Here is a 22,373-nt window from a genome sequence, read left to right as displayed (position 1 = left end):
AGGGCGAATATGACGTCCCGAAAGTGTCCCCGAGGTCGGGGGTTCGGAATGACGGCAGCTGAGGATGCTGTTGCGATGCCTCGTAAGCGGAGCCACCAGCAATCTGATGTTCGTGCACTGCTGGAACAGATCACGTCATGTTAACGCCGAGCGCACGGCTCGTATACTCGTACACAACGTAGCTGATCGAGACGGCCGGTAATACTTTGATGAAGTTTGGTGTGATTCCACGGTACAGACCAACCGGACCTTCCGTTTGTATTATTCGCTTAAATACATTCGTCATGTTCGGTTCCACCGCTACGCTACCGTCGGGATTTGGACCGATTGTAACCGCTGCATAAAGGGAGAAAAAGGATGGAAAGAATTTCGGTTAGTTTATCGTTTGTTTTTCGAGCCGAGTGCACGAGCACAGTCTTACCTTGCGCTTGTAATCGAGTTCGCACCAACGCCAACGGATACGAACACACCTGTCCGAGCGTACTGGATGCACTGCCACAAGCAAGCAACAGCCAGAAACTCGGCTGTTCCGTCTCATGGTGGCTAAGGTACTTCTTCTTTAGCGTTTCGTACACCGCCAGATCGATACCGGCGTACGGGATGATGCCGAGCATGTTTGGAATGTAGCCGCGGTAGAACGAGCGTAGTCCCTCCCTTCGGTAGATCTTCGATGCCGCATCCAGGATGCTGCTGTACTCGCCCGTCTTTCTTAACGCTAGTCGTGTTTTTAATACTTCCATCGGATAGATTGCCGTCTGGCTGACGCCACCCGCACACGCACCCGCCACGAACCGCTCGTAGATCGTCATCTGGCGCTTGTCGTTACCACGGATCAACCGTTTCACTTGTTCGTACGCCGCAAACTTGATGGCGCTTTCGGGGGCGATCTTTAGCACGTTGATGAAATTGCCACGCCAGAGGCTCCGCACACCACCCTCCTTCAGCATGTACTGAAGACAATCTGAGATTCTCTGTTTGGATGATTGAACCTGCGGATAGAAATCGCAACCATTAGTACAATGTGTCCTCCGGCCGGTTGTAACGTGATGCACACATACCTGCAGGAACACTTTCAATCTATCCAGCGGGGCCGTGCATGTTCGCGACACTGCACCAGCAATTCCACCGGCCGCCAGATGGCGCCACCACATACCGGTTTGCATTTCGCTCTGTGTGAAGTCATCAGGTACATTTAGATCCTCACCGATATCCAAGTACTGTAATGTTGAGAAAAAGGAAAAACAAATGTCGTTAGTAAAGCGTAACTTTCAAAGGTGATGCTGCATGAACTAGCAATAATTAGCATTTACTGGTGCTGCGCTCAAGAATATACCCAAAACATATATACGTTTGTGTAATGAGGCTCGATGGATGATTTATGCATGTAACTTGCTTAACCCTAGTGCTCCGTCGATGACCAACAACAGAATAATGCTGTGCGTGTAAGATGAATTGCAGTATGGCGCATTATCACTTCCAATAAACAGGAAGTCTACTGTTTGAAGTCGTTAAATATGCTACCAAAAGGCAGTGCGCGTCGATGATTCATTACTTCGTGCCGATGTTACAATACTGCGTTCTATTAGCTGATATTTTTCGAGCTACTTCTGCAAATTAACACGTATTAGACCATCTTGGCTTGACTAATGAACTCAGAGTGTGATGATTTTCTAGGAAATGAATAGCTCTTCATCTTCAGCTTTGTAGGACAACCTGGATAAATCTCGCTACAGCTAGTAAAATACCGCCCCGAGGAGTAAACCAGCATTAATTAGTGTCTATTAACACAGATCACGCCCGTATACAGCAGCCCAAATCCAAACAAAATGCATCGAACCGAGAAGCGAGCGAGACGTCAGAGCAACCAGCCAGCCAGCAGCAGCAATGTTCGCTATCATCATGACCTAAACATGCTACCAGTGAGTGACATTATCAGTTGTTTGATCACCAGTGCTTCATGTGTGCTGCCATGTGGGAATCCGGGTTACACTATTTCGTCATTGCTTGCAGTAAAAGCAAAGGCGAGATTTATGTCTGGGTAAACATGTGAGACCTGCCGGTCATCAAGCTCATTAGATCGACGAATCTTAAGAATTGAGCATCACAAACAAATAGCGCATATGAATATCAGCTGTAAACATGCCCCTTTTGTTGGGGAGCGCACGCTGGACCAAGATGACTAACTTCAACGAATAAGCACTGGTGGTTAACAGCAGTTCAATATCAGATAAATTGGACTTATCTAGCTCAGGGTCACTAACGATACCTTGGGTGTGGTAATTTAAGGCGAACAAAGACCAAGAGATGTTCTTCAAAAACCGTTTCCAAACCACACATACACCTAACCTACAAATGCATCAAAATATTCTAAACAATTGTACAAACAATATTACTTTGCATTCTAGACGTCACAAAGACGATTTCTACAGTTACTACTGTAGACCGGGGCAAATCCAGATCGAGCCAGATCAACCCTTCAGGAAAGCGTCATGCCAGCGGACCGTGCCTCAGGTCAACCATAGCAAAAAAGCAAATAACAGCAGCTACCCCTCGAAATGACAACAATCGTGCGTCATTGATAACACACCCGCCCGTACTGGGGTACATGTACTACAGTTTCACGTGGTTCGAAAGAGCAACAAATGTGATGACCGATTTCGGACAGAAAGTGACAGTGTAGTCGCAAACAGGAATTCAAAGAGGAACTTGAAGGTCATATTTTTTGCTGGCTGGCGAAAGACGACGAGACATTTTAGAGAATTGTTTGCCAGGAATGCTCTAACAAACCACTGACACTTAAAGGCCAAGATCCTTCCTTAAAGACTTGTGCAAGACTGTGTCCATCGCAGCATGAAAAGGATACTGCCAGCCATAGATACACGATACGATAGCTCGATAATTACTTTTATTGACAGTATTTGCGTCTCATTTTTCGTTCCCTCTTTGTGTCCTTTCCTTCAGAGGTTTGCCACGCAGGTGGAGACAGGCGGGAAACGACAAGTAATTAAATTTGCTGTCGTGCTTAATCGAGCGTTTAAACGTTTAAATGTTTTGACAACACGATCTGCTGAACGGTTCCAGCTGATGTCACGGGGACTTTCCTTTAGTAACAGCGCTAACCAACGTTGCTACATTCGTAAACATACCACCCCATCATGGTAAAAAAAACTGGATGAATAATCTACTTTTGAGCTACTTCCAGAATTTCCCCCAAAAAATGACCTTATCAATAAACGACGGGAGCACAAACTTTTATTGAACCTGGCCCACCACCCGATTGCCGCTTATCGCTGCATCTTTTTTGGTCGGTGGGTCAATATTATTTCCTGCCTAGTAACAGTAAGTGTTTAAAAAGTAAGCTTCGCTTTGGCAGCTGAAGCTGTCACGGAGAGGAACTGACGAATATCTCAAAACCTTATCTACGAATTCCTTCTCACTGGGGGCATGTCTTCGGCATTGCACAGCAACAATAGCATTTTGAGGATTGTAAACGTATCTCCCAGTAAGTGCTACCCCACACATTCTAGTGAATCTTCCGATGTCCTCCATCTCTCGGAGTTCCAAGCTCTCTAGGACACACTTTGTACAGAGGAAGTCGACATAGTTTAACATGCAGTACTGTACGAAACACCAATTACACACACGTGAAGTTTGCAAACTATCTGGTGCCGGCCAGTTCGATACAATCTTTATCGCCACTTACGTAAGAGACCACCGCACACGGTCGCACAGCCGCGCCATTTGTCTCGAGGAATTGTTTGCCGACAAAAATAGTATTCTGGCACCGCGGGGAGGAGAAAAAAAGAGAACAGAGTGCCTTAAACAGTGCGCAAACCGTATCCAAAAGCGACACATCGGATCGGGCGCGCTCGAGTTCTACAGTGCGTCATGATGTGGTAGTATATGGGGTTTCTTGCTCCTATCCACGTAGAATTACTGTAGACATCTTTCAGTACCTTTGTTACTAGCTCGACATAGAAATCACTGTCCAGTGTATCCATTCGTAGGGGGCGAAGGGAGCAGTCAGGCGAGCGTTGCCGCCGTTGCAGCTGATTTGCAGCCGTCCAACCCGGGAAAGAGCGGGATCGATAAAACCACGCGCACACAAACAGTTCGTCCTTCGGTAACCACGCCGCAGTAGTGTCGGCGTAATCCTGAGACTCTTCTTTTCGTTTACGGAAATGAATTCTACCCCGTGTTCCGGTTGTCAGCGTACGGAGCGGCGCGCAGGGGGGATTTTTTTTCACCCAAACACGCGAAACATTGCCAACGAACTCATGGTGGTTGTCGATGCCGAATGCGTGGTTGCCTAATACGCTTGGAGCCTTCCGTTTTCACAGGTCACCACCATGGAACTCGGAACTAGCCCGTGTGAATCCGGTCCGTGTTCTCTTGTATTGCTAGGCCTGTGACTGGCACACACACACTCACGACACACGGCTATTGGCGGTGCGGTAACCAACTTTTCCGAACGTTCACCATCAACTGGCATCGGCCGATGGATATCCCCCAGAGGTGAACGAGAAACATTTGGGAAGGTTCGGGTTTTGCAGGTGATGCCCGCCCGTCCGTTTGTGAACGGCCATCGGGTTCGCACCCAACTACTCGTGAGCAGGGAAAATTGCTTCTCGCAAATAAGAAGGTGTTCGATGCTCACGGTCGGCTTTTCGCCGTTCGTACGCTCGGAAAAGCTCTTCGGGCAATTTTCCACCGGTGCCGCTTTGCTTATGAAGCTATATTTTGTTTCCTTCTTCTATGGCCGATCTCTTTCTTTCTCTATATCTCTCTCTCTCTCTCTTTCTCTCTCTCTCTTTCTCTCCTTATCTTTCTCATTTAAACTCATCCTTGTGTGTGGCTCGGTATTTACAGGTTTTTGCAAAGCATGGGCACAGTGGAAAGGCCATCCGTTGGATAAGTGAAGACGTGGAAATCTTCGTTCCTTTCCAACTGCTTTCCAAATACCAAAAGCACACACAGCCACACGCAAACACACCTCACGAAGCTGTACGTAACCAGTTTGCAATGAATGCCATTGGATGGATGGACCGCATTGCATTCAACGGATGGCAGACATTTCGCACGAAACCATCACGTTTTGGCACCACGCTCGGTACAGCTGTTGGTACACATTGCCCAAGGGTAAGTAAACCGACGACCAACAGTTGGAAGGAGGAGAGCATATGTACTAAAAAGAAAAAGGAAATGTTACACAAATGTTAAATTAGGAAACAATTTCGGCTTTAACATTTTCGGTAGAAAAAAATTTGCCAAACCATGAACAACAAAAAAAAAACGCTATACGTTGCGCATGTCCGAAGGAGTGTGCATCGTGGCGTAGAACTGTGGGTCCTACAGAACCGGCCTGTTGGAGGGCGGGGGTGGTTTGTTTTATTATAAATAGACATTTGCCACACCAAGCTGTGTGCCACAACCGGTCTGTTGACAAAGTGTAAAAAAAAAGGCAAACAGGCTATCAGGACACGAGGGTTGGACACAAGTCCTTCACGGGCCTTGCTGGAAATAGTAGTAAACAAGGGAAAAGGGGTCACAGGATTTAATCGCGAGCACTTATACACTTCAAAGGTTTCTCCGTGTACAAAACGGGGAACAATTTGCTCTCGAGTTCGAGAGGGCGGTTAAATATCCTCCACGACTTGTTTAGACGACAGATTGTCGGCGCCTAAAAGTTATGCATGACACCATACACGGAACCATACCAAAGGGAAGGGCGTGCACTACTACTTAGCTAATTGACACTTAATTACTTACGCTTGACGATGATAGCAGCAGAAGCAAATGTGATCTGACAACGCTTTTAAACGAGTGCCATTAAAATCTTCACGAAACGCGAAAAGAAGAGAACCATTTTCTTGAACAAAACTTATAGAATAACGACGAAATGATTCCTTCCAAAAAAGGATTATATTCAACAAAAACTATACCACGGCTCTACTTTCAAAACGGCGCAGAGCTCTGTTGACCTTCCATCCACGCGATCGCTTGTACGATCGCAACCCGGCCTAGCAACAGTCGCGCGATCGCGTTACCCAAGCCAAGCTCATTAAAAACCAGTTTGGTGAGCCAGCTTGAGCGCGTCGCTTTGGGAATTCCTCCACCACAAGTCCAGCCCCGATTGCTGAGGTATTTCCCCCAAACGCTTCGGCAAAGCGGAAAGTGAAGTGTTATTTCGCTTATGATTCATCCAGCCCAGAATTCCCCTGCCCATAAAGAGTATTTGTTAGTAATCCATTCCGGTATCATCGACGGGAACCGGAAGTCTAAATTCCAGAAATTCATTACGCAAAAAAAAGCACTCCACTCCACTTCAACTCTTCATTGCTGGACCACATTTTGCTGATAAGATAAGAATGACTCGGATGAAGATATTTACCCGTGACAGCAGTTCCTTCAAGGCTAGAATAAAATCTTCCACTCCATCGCCGCTGACTTGCAGCTTGTTCTGTTCGAATGCCATGTTTCTTGTGTCACAGTTCTCCACTACTGCACCGAGTAGTTGCAGACACTCTACGTATGATGATGTCCGAGTGGTGGAAGGAGGGGGTTTTGGACACACCTCCACCTCGTTTGGTTTGATTAAAAAATATCACACGAACGAATTTCACTATGTTCAACAACACGTCGAAAGATTTGTACCTTTTGGACGTAATTTTTGACGCTTACAAAGGATTTGTAGTAGCGTACACTAAAGTGGAGCTAATATCACAATGTTTCCTTGTGTTTCTAGAATCTTCTGGCACCGATCGGTACCACCGCCTAAGTTAATTGCACTACTTTCACGCTCTCCCTGTCACGCAAAACGTTTGCACTCTCAGCAAGAGGGTTGCCACCTTCCGATATATAGGTATATAGTACTTCAGCGCTGTTGGAATTTCGGTACAAACTCAACCACGTGGAGCTAAGGCATCCTTCTCACTAACTATACCGCACGCACAAATAGTTTCGATGAGAGCTAGCCAACCAAACGCGCTCTCTCTCTCTCACTCGCTCTCTATACACGCACGTTATTCGTTCCCGCGCTTTCCTCTCTATAAACGGTACAAAACAGCTGTTCGTGGATGGGGAGTTGTTCGCTTAGCAACAGCGACTTAAAATTCGTTCGCATCCGTTTCGTCAGTGAGTTGATGGGGAGCAATTATGGCTATCTCTGTCTGTTCCTCGCACGTTCGTTACTTTGCGCTTTTGTTCGTTCACATTCACACCGCAACAACCTCCGATTCGCAATGGAAGATAATGACCCACTACACACTGGCGTGGCTGGTTTGGAGGTGACGGCGTTTGCTATTTTTTTGTTTGTTCTTGCACTCGTTTAAAAATCCGGTCAGATCTTTTGTGGTGTTTAGAGTTTGGACAACATTTTTTTGTATGACCTTTTGTGTCCACATTCACTCGTTTGTTGCGTTTCGTGCGGAAGATCACAGATATCACAACTGATCAAGAGAGCAGAACAAAGGAAATGGAGGGACACACTTAAGCACTTTTTGCAATTTTTATAACCGCCCTTGGTAAACTTCTAATCGTATCACACACACCCACACTATCTTCAGGACATCATGTCAAATTGTGTTCGATTGGATAAAATTTCGATGCCTACTGTGACTGGGGTACGATGTTCGAGACAGACAGCACACAACACAACCGAGGTTCGGTGTTGCTTGTAGTTTAGAAAAATTCGTTATATTTCGCACCGCTAGCGAAATACACGTCCAGTCTCAACGGTGGTAAGATTCTCACTGAACAGGCGCGGAATGACTCGCGTCTACTCATCGACTCCGTGTGCGGGTTGTGGTGCACAGTCGTACCGGCTCCGACCGCTGCGTTAGACAGGGTCAGAGAGAGAGAGCTTGCTTGATTCGTGGTGTGAGAACGGGAGAGATTGAGTGAGACCGAAGCGCGCTAGATGATAACGAGATGACGCAAAGGGACGGGAGGGAACAGCAAACGGCCCGGACATCGGAAACTCGTACAACATTACGTAAAAGCACGTGAAATGGCCAATCGTCGGTAGTGAAACTGCATTGTGTGCCCCCCGGATGACAGTGGAGAAACTAACCTCGGCGACGGAGACAGTAGTGGACGATTTTTTATGAGCTAGTTTGAAGCGCTGGATAATGACGACTGCCTATTATAAATCATTTACCATTTGTCCGATAAAAAGCAAATCTTATTCTAGAACAATCAAGTTTATTGGAACATTCAACAAATCACTCCCACATTTCCTCTTGGAACTAAGAGGAAGGGCCCATAAAGAGTTCATTTAATTCGCGACAATTTGCCCGACCTGATCGTTGCAAATTGACAATCGCGTGTCGGCCAATGTCCACCATCAGATGGGGTACAGGCCTCTCTTTTGTCCTGACAAGGGACGAGATTGAGACGAGTAACTTTCGGTCGAAATTCTACACGAGAGCAACACCGCACAATTCGCCAGTTTTAGAGACGTTGTGCTAAGTAAATCCACCAACCAAAACCGAACCGGATCGGTACGAAGCGGTTACGGACACGCCGCAGCATCATCTGCACCGAGACCCCGAGTTGTTTACGTCACCCTGCCCCGAAGGAAACGTCATCATACACGCCCCGACACAGCCGAGAAGTTGAATGTCACACCGGCGGACCTGCCCGGTGCGTTATCTCACTTGACGTCACGGTGGTCATCGAAAAAGGCCCGGTTTTGTGTTTGTAAACAGGATCTAGATGCGTTGTGTATATAGCGTGTGGCGATTACGCGACACAGACATACACGCATCCATGGCATCTGGTGCGCAGTTCGTGAGCGTTTTGCCCGGTGGCGGACTTTAGAACCGCAAGTTCAACGAGTTTAATGTCGCGATCGTCGTCGCACACTCTTACCCGCGTACGGCACCATGCCAAATGACATTCTCTACCAATAATGAAAGCAAAGTACGTAACGTTACAAACCGCTAAGTACGGCTATACGTTACGCTTCACAGTTTGGCACACATTTTTGGCCACATGCTGGTCTCAACGTGATACGGCGACACACCGTGAAGCGTGGTGACGCGTCACCAGAGTGTCAATACTAAAGCAATATTAATTGGATCACGATGGCCGGAAAGAACCTTAGGAGGGAACACTACGAATTCGCTCGGTCATCAACGAGCCAGTCGGTTCCGGATTCTTGTCGTGTAGTATCCACGCTCCGATCCATGTGATCTAGCAGACGTTAGCGTAACGCAAACAGGTATACATTTTACCAAACCAGCTAACGCCAGCTTATCTCCGGTTTGTGAGAGGCTCTACGCGTTGAACTGCGATCCATTCAAGCCATCTTTATGATCATTTGGTATTTGCCTTCGAAAAAGCTGCTAATAAATTACTCCTTTTACGTCAGTCCAGTACAAACAACAAAAAAGCTGGATGGAGGCAAAGATGTTCTGATAACGGAAGCAAATGCATTCCAATAAAGGGCCCTCGGCAACATGGTTCCACCGTACCCCGGTGTAATTAAATTATTTTGGCAACAAACGGACATGCGGAATGTACTACTTTGGGGTGGGAAAAATAAAGAAACACGGTCAAAAACACGTTGATTTAATTACACGCGATCGTCTCTGCACCAGGAAGAGACCGGCCAACTGGTGTGCTGCGGGTGAGTTATTAATATACTGCCAACATTTTTGAAAGCCGCTTACATGGGGTCACTTCATTGTAGGCAGTTTAATTACTGTTGCTTATGCATTGCGGATATTTTAAGAAATTTTGTGATTTTGTGCTGGAATTCAACTAGTGGCCATATCATCAAACTTCTGAGGAAGATTACACTCATGATCCTCCATCACGGCTGGTGATGGCTAGCAAATGCTAGCTTTCTAAACATATTCATAGAACTGAGGATGAGATTTCTTCGACGATCTTCGTTGTGTTCCGAGAAGTGCTTTAGTACTACATCATGGAACAAGGCCGAGGGGCCTTGTAGTGATCCTTATACATGTAGACTTCCAGACATATGGTACCGAAAAATACGCGGATTCGAACTCCATAATTGTGAAGTATAAACGATATGGCCCCCATTTTCGGGATTCACGAAAATCAAGTCCACTATAATAGTGCATCTCGGACACCAACTGTATAATCATCAAACATTATTTTAAGAAAATACACAGATAAAATCCCCGAAGACTTCTTGTGGGTGTTCTCATCTCCTTAAGTGATCTTGAAGTATGTCACATTGCGTTCCCAAAATTACAGTTCCACGGACATGATAAAGAAAATGTGCGAATAAATTTGACCGTTCCGCACGAAAAAAGGTGTGAGATTTCCAGGGGCCTTAATTCTCACCAATGCATGTTAATTCCACACCATCCAGCTGTAAAGTCGTGTGCCTTGTGCTAATGGTGGTCACGAGGTCCCCCCTCTTGCCAGAGCGTTATCGAGGTAATGTGTTCCAATAAGTGAAGGTGATAGTCATTACGTTTCGCGACAATCACGCGCCACCTGACGGTGTTTTATTAGCGAGGCTGATGGGGGCACTTCCTACGCCGCATGAGCTGGAAGTCACTTGGTCAGGTGGCCGTAGGTCTTTGGAATGGTGCAAGCACTCCCTTTGAAATATCTTTCCGCAAGAGATCTGTCAATTTGCATATGTTGGGGGCATCTCTTTTTTTACTGTTGGCTTCCACAAACCGCTCTAAACCGGTTGATTCAAACCTAAACCACACCTCTCGAAGAAGATGAAGGCGGATGCACTTAATGCCAATTGATACAAACAACTTGCAGTCGTCTTGCGGCGTTGGGCGGTGGTATTTTTCCACAAGCTCACAAGCCGGACATTGGACGGTCTATTTACAAAACATGTGGTCCAGCAGCATGTGTGCGGCTCATTAATTTTAGCTCCAGCTCGCTTAGACCAACAGGATGATCGGTTGATCATCAGCCAGCAGGACTTTGGAGCAAAACACATACACTCGTTGGAAGACTCGGACATTTAGCAAAACGTCCTCAAAAGCAAGTTCTAACCAGATTTGTTCACCGTACACAAGCAGACATTGTAGGCAAGTAAATTAAACATAAACTTGAATCTGTGGTGTCTATCACGGTCAAGAATAAGAACACCGGTGAGACTGCTAACCAGCTGCTGTGTGACGATGTTCACAAGTTCTTTCCCTGATTATTCAACATCAATCTAATATCGTACCTCGCAACAAGATTCGCGACCGAAAATATACTGTACCACACCACGAGGATGGCGTTGCGTTTTCAGACATCCATTACCCGCCGCAACACGATCGACACCAAGAACGATCTTCGTTTCTTTTGAGTTTAAATTTAGACACACAAAAATCTTTCACTTGCCGGGCGGGCCAGGCAAATTTATTACTCGGGATCTGCACAAAGTCGCAGTCGTTTGCCAAAAAAGACACCAGTGTTACACAGCTCGGAAAATGAATGAAATTTATCTTTTTGTTTTGTGATGGGTGGAAGAATGGAAAAGTATCGGTACAGGAAGGACGAACGGACGATTTTTTAAAGAGAAACCATGCGTCTCCATTAGAAAAAAAAGGATAAAAGTGATAAAAATTAAGCTTCATATTTGCACATCATATCGATTATTAAAGCATTTATTCTTAACAATAACTATTATAGGAATAAAATCAAGCTAATAAGTTTGAAAAGCATATTTTCAAAGCAATCGTTAAACATACACCACGAAGAAGTGTGTAAACTTATAGTAAAGAAAATCACACACAAAAATAAATGCACTCCTTTGAAGAATATATAGTGAGTGTTTTGAAATGCAAATTTTGTCTTTATATCACGCAGAAATAAGAAATCTTAAAATAGCTTGCACAGAAACCCAATTGCACACATCGCAAAATGGTCAACGAATCTTCGGATGTCTACCCGGTGATATAAGATGGCTTCCCTGTAAGGACACTATTTTTACACAATTCCCAAATCGAAAATAATCAACTAGTGTGGGTGTCTCCGAAGCAGTGTCTCATTGCACTACGATAACATAAAACGAGCAAGCTTCACGAGAGACAAGTAACGATTGCAAGATTTACACGCCAAGCACTAATTGGGACTGCAATATCCAATTGTAATTGAAATACCCAAACGCAGAAGAATTGCCACCTAGGATTATGGCCTTTTTTACTTGTCCACGAGTGGCACGTGTGGAATTCTTTTTGAGAATACATATGGATGTAGATAGTTTGAGAACTTTATTTTCAATACTGCTGATCGTTATACCGAGCCTTACAAATACCTACAAAATGCATTTGTGTAAAACAAAAATATTGAGACGCACATTACAGTGCTCTCGTGAATGCCATAACAAACAGTTTTAAAAATAGATAATTCATTTCCATAAAGATATCTTCCAACGAATAATCTCCCTTGAGGCTTAATTTTACTTTCTTTGATTCAACAAGAAGTTCAACATGTTTCCGCACAGAAGCGCATTTTTTTCCCCGGGAATTCCGACCGGCCATCGAGTAAACCATAAAACAAAAAAGAACGCACGCGTAAATATGCCGATTCTGCGAATCACATGACAAAAATAGCGGTTGTAAACATTAACCGCCAGAGAGGAGAGAGAGATCGAAAAAAATACCAATGCAACATTCCTTTAACCGTTGCTTTATAACTGCGACATAGGAAAGTTAATTACAAAAAAAAATGCGTATCACGTTTAGCGTGGCGGTGATTCCCCAGGAGAAGGAGCATGCGGATATATACTTCCTTCTGTCATGTAAAGCGTCACCAAAACATAGCGGATGTTATGCGAATGGATAATGCTGGGTGCCAAAAGAAACCCAATCTTACTGATACGAATATGGCATGAGAGAACTAGTATTCGTACAAGGAAACAATACACGAGACAAACGGCACACGCTACCTTGAATGGGGGGGTGCAATACCCTAGGCGAAGGTTCTCTAAAACTGAACAACATCTTCCGGTTGTAGTAAAGAGGATCGTTCGCATGCTTTAGCAGTTCTTGAAAGTAGAGAGTGAGATGGGTACATGCAAATATTAACCATCTTTTACACCGCCTGTTTGTTTATGTGTCTAGGGTCGTCTAGGCCCTGCACAAACACCCATCGTGACGTCACAACCCGCCACAACTCTTTTTATCAATTAGAAAGATCGCACCGCTCGGCTGTGGTACACATTTACACCACCTAATAACTGTTGCGCCCGGCTAATCGGACCTTGGAAACAGGCTATATGCTGCACTTGAAATCATTTCTTCCGAGTTACCACAACAATTAGCGTCGCACGAACAATGGCAACAACAATCTGCCTCCTTCCCAACCGTTGGTACAAAACACGCGTCATAGATTTTTTTGTTTGTTTGTCTCTGAGTTTCCTTTTTGCCACATTCTCTCACAGCAAGGAGCGGGACGGACGGTGATAAAGGGCAGAAGACAAACAGCAAATAACTATACAGTAGCGTTGGCGAAGCGTGCGCAAAGTTGTCGTCGTTAGTCACACAAAGTAATGGGGAGGCTCGGCTAGAGCGCCTCGAATTGCGGCGGTCTGATTGGTTTAACCGCTGGCGTTACGTTGAGATTGGGGGAAACATACGAAAACAAGATTAACCGAGGGCGCTCGTGCGCTGTAGCGTGTGGATGGGACATGACCGTTGAAGATAGTATAGGCGACAAGGTTGCAGAAGGCGATGTAGTCTGTAGAAGGTACAGTGATCGTCACATGCTTTTTGGACATCAATTTTTGGTAGAATTCACTAGAAGTCAGAACACTATCAAAGAATGATTTCTAAGTAAAATTCTATTCTAATTCTATATAGCACTGATATTTTAAAGTAGCATTATTTTTAAGTACGTGTCAGAGAAATTTGCGTAAATCGAATTATCTTTATAATCGTTTGTAAGTAGTATTCTCGGATCGAATACTTCTTTTCACGTTACCAAGCACACACAAAATTGGAATTTCTTCATTTATTTTGACAACAAGAATTAAATTTAACCAAAAGTATTTTTTTATAACAGTAAAATGTAACGTGTTTTTGGGAAATATTTGTTCCACATACAAAGTTATATAAACTGTCAAAACTTTGAGATTTGCTTAAGTCGAGTGTCGCGTAACTCGGGAAATTACTGTATTCGTTGCTATTATTTGCTATGTACATTTAACTGATCATTATCGTGATCCGATCGGTTGTGGTCTCCACACGCTAGGAGCCATAGAACCGGTACCAAAACTCTACCACGAAACTGACGAAGCCTGGGGTAAACAATGTCAAGGATAACTATTTATGACATTAAATATTCGAAGAAGGTCCTGAGGTTGAAAATCAAAACAGAAGATCGCTCAAAAAGAATAATTTTGAATAGCTAGTTGTTGATAATCTCCAATGAATCTACACAAGTTTTTTTAATTACAATTGGGAAAATGTTAACTAACTATACATTAATATCAAATATTTGAGGATAAAACTAAAGCCATCGTATTATAACCAACTATTGTACTAATTTTAATCGAAATTACACTTCTGTCTTCCACTGTAAAACTACCCAACGTCATAATCCAACTCAAAGGAGGCCATTGAACGGTCGATCGTGATGTTTGAAGATCGCAACAGCCCCGGACGACAACTCGTGTGCTCACGCGATAGCCGCTGTGCTGTGCCCCAGATAAGAACAAAGAAACACATTTGAACTCCGCGGGCGTCAAAAGGTCCGCCCTGTGTGGATGGGTGTCCTCAATAGCAGAACTAGGCACTCTCTCGCCGCAAACGTTTTCATGCCATAGGAAGCAATAACCAACTGGTAGCATCGTCTATGGGTGATCTAAGGTTACAGTGATGATGATTGGTGAACGTCCACATTACAAAACCGAACAAAACCGGATTGAAAGCATTTTGGCATGCTGCCCATTCTTCCTTTCTGGTTCTATCAGCATGAAAAAGACTAACGTCAGAAGCGTGATCTTTGGACGACGGACAAAAGAACAAAGATTAAGGTTTAGCTTGGGCGTTAGCTTGTGTAGCTTTACGTCAGAACATTTCGTAATTCACTTGAAGTTGTTATACTACATTTTAACCGTATTAATTTCAGTTTTACGTCAATGATCTCAGATGCCTTCAGCGACGTGATTTATAAGTTATCAACACTAAAGCGTATTCTATCTGTATTCTGTCTATCTATCTATCTACATACAATTATTATTTATATGTTTTAACACATTATATATACAATATGCTTTAGATTAGCTATTAGGATTAGCTTCATAAACTAAATAACTTCTACACTAAACGATTTAAGGACTGTTCTACTGAGCTATGTCTAAACAGATGCCTTATGATTATGATCATGCAATGAGGCATCCTGATGTCTAACACTACAACGAAATATCTTAACAAATGACAACCTGTTTTAATCTCGTTCCTCAATGTGCAAAAGCCGTCATATGGGCATTATAAATAAATTGTTCGTCAATGACCGGTGCAATGAAAAACAATGATGAATGAACGACTTCACAATGCAGTGTTCGAGTTTGGGTGGGTATTAACTGTCAGCGACATTTTGCTTAACCATAACGTGGTGTGGAATAAAGTGTACAATGCTCCTTCCGGAACATTTTCAACCCAAAAGGTGCAATACGAACCAACAAACAATGCGTGTGCGAAGAAATGCTGTGGTACGATCATATGAAACGGGCATCACAGCCAAAAATCATGCTAACATTTATCAAAACAAATTTAAACCATTCGATGCAGCATGATGACGTGTGGGGCAGCAGGCAAAGGCGATCCAATGGTACATGCTCCGAGCAAGGAGGATTTGTTTTATCATTCACCGAATAACTTATTGTGCTAGCCGAACAAAGCGTGGTGGGAATAGCATACAACCAACAGCTTCAAAAATCACCATATAACGAATAAAGGGTTTGTACAACACAAGCATGGCCTAAATCAGTATTCAACCTGTCGGTGATACAACTGCCAACAAAAACTGCCAAATTAATAGCATTCAAAACTTTATTCTCGCCGACGGGTCGCATAGATTTTGCCATTAAATCATCGCTCAATATTATTGGGCAGTTATGCTAACGAGCGATTTCTAAAAGTAGCAGAATAGGTAGTTGAACTGAAATAAAAAAAAAAAAACAAAACTAGCGAGCAATTTTTTTACGGCGATAATAGGAAACAGGGAGGAAACCGGGGAAAGAGTAGAGAAAAGAAAGCTATCTGTACACTGTACCTTACCATCCACCAGCAGGTGCGAGGACACGCCGCCATTGTTGGTGGAGGAGTTGTAGGAGAGATTCGTCGGTGGGTTCAAAAGCAGGTCCGTTACGTGCTCGATCGCCTGTTCGACATCGATCAGGCTGAGCACCGGATGTAAGTTGCTGTCCGGTGTCGGTTCGTCCGACGTTGGAACATCGTTCGTAACGGCACTGTACCGACCAATAGCCATCAGGTACGCTTCATTGTACCTGAGATTCTTCGCCGTTTTTCGATCATTTCATAGACCAGATCGTTTCAGTTTTTTTAGGTTTCCCATAGTACGAGAGATAGAACAATAATCTAACATTAGCCACGCGCGCTCCAAATGGGAATCGAGAGTCTGTTGTTCGTTTTGTCCCTCCCAGTATTCGCATTTCTTCCCAGTAATGGTTAGATCGAGTGAAGGTAGAAGCAGCTTTTCAGATGGTACTCACAGTCGAATGCCGCCAGTATTTCACCAGTTCGTGTATATCCGAAGATGGTGCCAGTAGTAGGAAGTCTCTCCACTCGTCGTAACTAATGTTCAGGCTGCCATCCTTATCCATGCTAAAAAAAAAAGCACAAAACGCATCAATCAGTACACGGAATGAAAGTCTGCGCCCGAGCATCTACACTTACCGCTTAAGTAACTTTGCCGCCTCGTGTCGATCCATCTCGATGCCGAGCTCCTTGAAAGCCGTTATCAGCTCCTCCAGGTCGACCTTACCGTCCTGGTTCTTGTCCAGGTGTGTAAACTGTAAGCGTAGATTTTTTTCGTGCTCTCGCACGTAATGTATAAACTCCGCCAGTCCGACATCGCCGCTCTGATTTTGATCCGATTGCTTTAGGAAGCGCTGAAAGAACAACGAATGACCGTATTCCTGGGTATAGCATCGTTCCAAACCATACGTTGTTTTATGATGATGATATTTGCCGCGCATGTTAGCATAGTGAGTTTGTGGGTTTTGCATATGAGTGGCATGGGCCGAGCATGGTTTAATGAGCGTTTTGTTCGTGATAAAGCATGAAAAAGAAGGAAAGAAAAATAATAACGAAACGATGTTAATAAATGATTTAAATGAAGATGTAATGATTAAAAGTAAATGATGATAAATGCATATTGTAGAATAGTTAGAAGCTACAGTTGACTTCAATTTAACTTCCATTTGAAACTCTTGTACGCAATTTTGCGCATTTGCCAAAACATGCATGCAAACTCCTATACAAGATCGTTTCCACGAATGTCGACTTGTGTGCAAGGTTCTGGTAGTATACACGGATCAGTTTTTTACGATTTTGCTTTGCTGATGCTTTTTAAAATGGTTTTTAAATAAAAGTTTTCTCCATCACTTTAAATAAAAGTTTTCACCATCAGCACTCCAAGGAGCGTGACACAACGAAAAATTTAATTTTGATCCTAGTGCATATCGATAATTGTTTGCTGTCGGAAGAGTTTATTTTTTCATAATTCGGAGTGTATCCTGTTGTAGGTATTGTGACGATTTAGAATGGATTCGTCTTGCACCATTCGGAAGCTATCTAATTTTGACCGCATATTTCTAATTCTGTCCTTTCTTTGAATCGTCCTGAATTGAGTTCCAAGTGAATTTGCTGGTTCTCTTTCTAAAAAGCTACTTTTGGATAAGAACATTAAATCTAATGTAGTAAACAATATAAAAAATGCAAAAAAGCAAATATGCAACCTTCTGGTATCACATATTTGACGTTAAGTTATCTAAATATTTTCCACCGATCTTACGACTTGCACTTGTTTTGTCTAGCACAGATTGTTACTACATGATATCCAATTTGTTGCTAAAACGTACCAACACAAATTGAATAATAAAACCACCCTAAACAACCGTTGGCGGAACTTTATGGTTTATGATATTCGTCGGCGTCAATTCATAGCTAAAGGTGCGTGTGGTCGATAGCACTCATCGACACAACAACTGAAAATGCGTAGTACGCTCTAAGACGCATTCGAACACGGAAAACTTTGCCAGAACGCGCTAACCTTCACCCTGCGGCGACGAGACAAACAAACCGTTTGTTATCGATCGTGTCTCGAGGTACTCTCTAAGGGAATATCTTGTCCTGTACAAACATAGGGGTTCGCACGGTGACCTAGTGAGAACAACAGCGAAACGAGTTAATTCAAGGTTCCACACCTCAGTCCGCATGATCTGCGTGTATGTCAAGATCAATGCCAGATCCGGATTCATTGCATGTTAATTGGCCAAAACGAAAGGGAAATTTAGCACCCACGCGATATTCCAACATTTCCCATGGCGCCTTCGTTGTGGGACGATACATAACCGCATCTACATTACCGTGTGCCAACCAGATGGAAAACAGTCCGGTTTTGTCGATTGCCTCGGTCAATGTCGCAACCGTTGGCGATTGGCGTTAGGAGCGGGTGGTGTAGTTAAAAATAAAATTCCGTACCACCAACCGGTTAAATTGCCAGCGCAATTCAAATTGCATCGTGTTAGTGGAGGGGGTAACAAGATTTCTTCTATTTTTTCCTAACCAACTTTAAAATGATCATCCAACGTGTCGTCTCGTAACGGTAGAGCCGGTATATGCATCGAAGCGTGGCATCATCATTCGCGTGCCCAATTGCATCTCCGATTAGTAAACAGACACACAAACACACACCCATGCACCTTTAATAGGTGTTATGCCTCAGTGAATCGATATGCTTTAACATATAACAGCTGATGTACGGCAGGAAGCGTTCCCGTGTTGACGTTCGTACGATGCCTGTTAATCGACCCAAAGAATGCCTTAAAATAGTCCGGAAGCGATAAGCGTAAACGTGGTCTACGCCGGCAGATAAATGCCGTTTCTTTGCCTTTGCTTGAGCGGATAAATGGATGGATCTTACGGCGGTTTTTGTAAGATACCGATAAAGCTAAAGGAAGCAACTTATCTGTCTGTCTGTTTTGTTAGAATTTAGCATACGAAAGGAGAAGAGATTTGTTAGGTGATTAGGTGTACTCAAAATGACAATTTCGTATCGTTTGCACGAGTTCACCTTTCTATACTATTCATGTATTCTCAAAAATATTTTGAAGAGTTTCATAACTCTTTAAGCAACAAATTAAACAAATAAAAAAAAAACTATAAACCACTTAAAAACTTGCACTAAACAATGAATAGCAAAATTTGGCAAAAAAGGGAAGGATTGGTCCTACAATCATCCGTTCATATCGCGAACGTTAATACACAGACGATTGGATAATGACAATCTTTCGAGAAGAGTCGCATGAATCAAGATTATTTTTGTATAAAATTAATAAAATCTGTCATTCCAACCTCAAAATCAATCTTAACAGAGATTAAACTTTCGTCTCCCATCAATTCATGGTATAACATCTACAAATTAATCGTTTGTGGCGAGCCAGGTCATTCGAGACCCTTTTTAGAAACCCCTGTCGATCTAATGATTGATGTTTTTTTTATTTTTTTGGGCGTTTTAGTTGATTCCAACGCTGCAGAAAGCCAAAAAGCTTTTTGCTAGCACAATCGATCGGCCAAACTGGTCTATCTAATTTCTTTTCAATAATATTTGCTTCTTTATCGGCACAACAACCTCAAGGAGGTTGCCCTGCTTGCCACCTGACAATTTTGGCTTTCTGTGTCTTTATTTACCCGTAGTTGGATAGTCAGTCCTGCGTGCGAGGGATTGGTCCGGATGGGATTTTGGTCCGTTCCGTTAGTGTGAAAACCGGTGCCGCTGCCATCATGCCATCGGGACGCCCCCGCTCAATAATATACATTATACACGATATTTTAAATCTTCATAAAAAATAAACTCTAGTGTAATGACCCTGGCCGCCACAAGCCTTCACTTGCTGTCAACGGATGAATAGGAACTCTACGCTTCCTTTTCCCCAACAGATCATTATTCACTCATTATTCACTGCAAATCATTCAAACCTGCCTTTGCCAATTGTTTTCTTTTTTTTGCAAACGTTTGCACACTCCTTCATTTATGACCTAATTGCCTGCTTTCTCTTTACTTTCATTACTTTGGGACAATTGTTTCGAATGCGGGGAAGAAAATCTAATTAACACCTGAATTGAAGTGGTATTACGCCGCAAAAAAACGCTTCCAAAGCCGCTTCTAATCCAATATTGCAAAACATCACACACATCTACTGAGTAAGGCACATACATAAATCAGTCATGCTTTCAAAAACAAAACAAAAATCGATCTATCCTTCACTCACTGTGACACCTAGAGCGCCGTGATGGTCCGGGATGGTTCGGGCAGACAGTCAGACGACGACCGTTGTTCCACCCTCTTCGCACCCACTAAAGACGCGCCGGAATGACCTCAGAAAGGGCGTGCGACGAGAAATAAAAGGCTCGCCTTCTGTCTTCGTGCAAGGACGGTGGTAGGATGTGCGTGGGACAAAAGCACAAAATCCGCATACCCGTGAGTGTGCGCATACGAGTGCCGTTATTGGTCCTCCGTCACAAACATTCTTCCTTTCTCTCGTCAACGGTCACCTTGCGTTCCTATCAGACTGAGGAATTTTTCGTTTTTAATTTCACTCCAACATGTTTTCTGCAAGCTAAAATAAACAAAGCAACCATAGCAGCACAGCTGCAAACATTTGCCACCATTGCAAGCGCAGCAGCATCGGTTTCGAAGAAGAAAGCAAAAGAACCGGTTCGAAAGGGTGGTTCTGTGGTACTCCTCCTCATCGTGACATCATGAAGTCACGGTGGCGGCAACAAGACCGCACATTAAAGGCATAAAAATCATATGAGTCAGCTGAAATAAAAAGACGGGCGACTAAGTTAAGGTTGGTTAAATGTGGGGTGAGGTGGCAAGATGATGGATGTTTGTGTGAGTGAGTGCGTGTTTCATATGGTGTGCCACATGTGCTTGAAGAGAAGGCATCCGGCCGCGCTCGATTCTACGTCCTCTCACCTCGGCGTACTGGTGCGATAGGCCAAACTCCTTCAACGCCGCTGACAGATCATGAATATCGATTCGATCGTTCCCGTCACGATCGAGCTTTTTGAAGATTTTCTCTAGCCGCTCCTCGTCCGCTTGGGGCAGTTCGTGCAAATACTGCGGATACGTTGGTGTACCGGAATTTACACCACTATGCTGCTTATCGTTTCCGTTGCCAGCCGGTCCTCGGTTAATGTTGACCATTGTATTAGGCGAATCCTTCGCACAACAATGCCAGCAACACGCGTCGTTTCCTTTCTTTCCTGTAGTGCAATAGCTGAGAGTTGGAAAACTTCACCGTCGGAAGGGCACAAATTTTTCACTTGGCAAGGCCGCTCCCACTACAATACCTGGAAGTCTAGGGCCTGGTTTTAGCACACAAACTCACACACACACACACAGAAACGCGCGCGCGTGCTTACACTTAAGTATTTCGATGGCGAAACAGCGCTACCCAATGATGGATTAGGTAGGATTAATCATGAAGCAAGAAGAGAAAAAAGACCTACACACTAATGCCACGCTATCGACGCACTTTCACCAATCGAACAACCTCTACCACCGCCTTCTTGGACACACAATTCACACCACAGTGCACAGAAACTCACTCTCTGCACTGAATCAGAAACATGTGTGTTGCAGCACTTTTTTTCCTACTACATGGCCAACTGGGGAACATCATCACATACCAACGGTGCTAGGCAACATCATTTCGGATAAAAGCAACGGAGCACAATTGCAGAAAAATTCCACAAATTTTCTTAACCCCGGGGCGAACCTAACGAGGCGAACAGACACACGAAAAAACTACGCTTCCCGTTGGTCTCGGTTTCTCGCCACGAGTTCTCGCGGACAGGCGGGTATAGAAGCCCGTGGTACAACCACAGAGCGCGAGCTGCGAGTGGAAAAACGAAGAAAATCGCACTAAAACCGCGACGGGAAAATCCAGCAGCACACACCGTTGCGGCTGGCAACTACACACACACAAAAAATGCGAGTTGTTCGTTAGCTGCGCAAACGCAGTTGAATGGCTCGGGTTTTCGGTTCGCGGAAATCGAGAATTTAGGTTGCGCGTGGTGCAAATCGGAATAGATATACAGAGCGAATAAAACGAGCTCGCGGAAGGGAATTTATCAAAACATGCCCGTACGGTGGTACTTGCTATTGAACTGTCAGTTTTA

At 44.0% G+C, this 22,373-nt stretch overlaps 1 protein-coding gene across 1 annotated transcript; it reads right to left on the bottom strand.

Moving 5' to 3' along the window:
• Positions 1 to 74: 74 nt before the first annotated feature.
• On the bottom strand, positions 75 to 21,396 carry LOC128716382 (calcium-binding mitochondrial carrier protein SCaMC-1-B-like). The gene is made up of 7 exons (XM_053811302.1): positions 21,166 to 21,396; positions 16,857 to 17,098; positions 16,673 to 16,784; positions 16,213 to 16,455; positions 1,059 to 1,217; positions 422 to 989; positions 75 to 336 (listed from the first exon to the last, which is right to left on the bottom strand). Exons 1-7 carry the CDS (start codon positions 21,394 to 21,396, stop codon positions 131 to 133), a joined length of 1,761 nt encoding a protein of 586 aa, XP_053667277.1. The 3' UTR covers positions 75 to 130.
• Between the last annotated feature and the right edge of the window lie 977 nt (positions 21,397 to 22,373).

The sequence above is a fragment of the Anopheles marshallii genome, chromosome 3 (genome assembly GCF_943734725.1).
Source record: "Anopheles marshallii chromosome 3, idAnoMarsDA_429_01, whole genome shotgun sequence".
Classification (NCBI taxonomy): domain Eukaryota; kingdom Metazoa; phylum Arthropoda; class Insecta; order Diptera; family Culicidae; genus Anopheles; species Anopheles marshallii.
The sequence above is the reverse complement of the archived record's forward strand: the minus strand, read 5'-3'. Positions and strand labels throughout refer to the sequence as shown.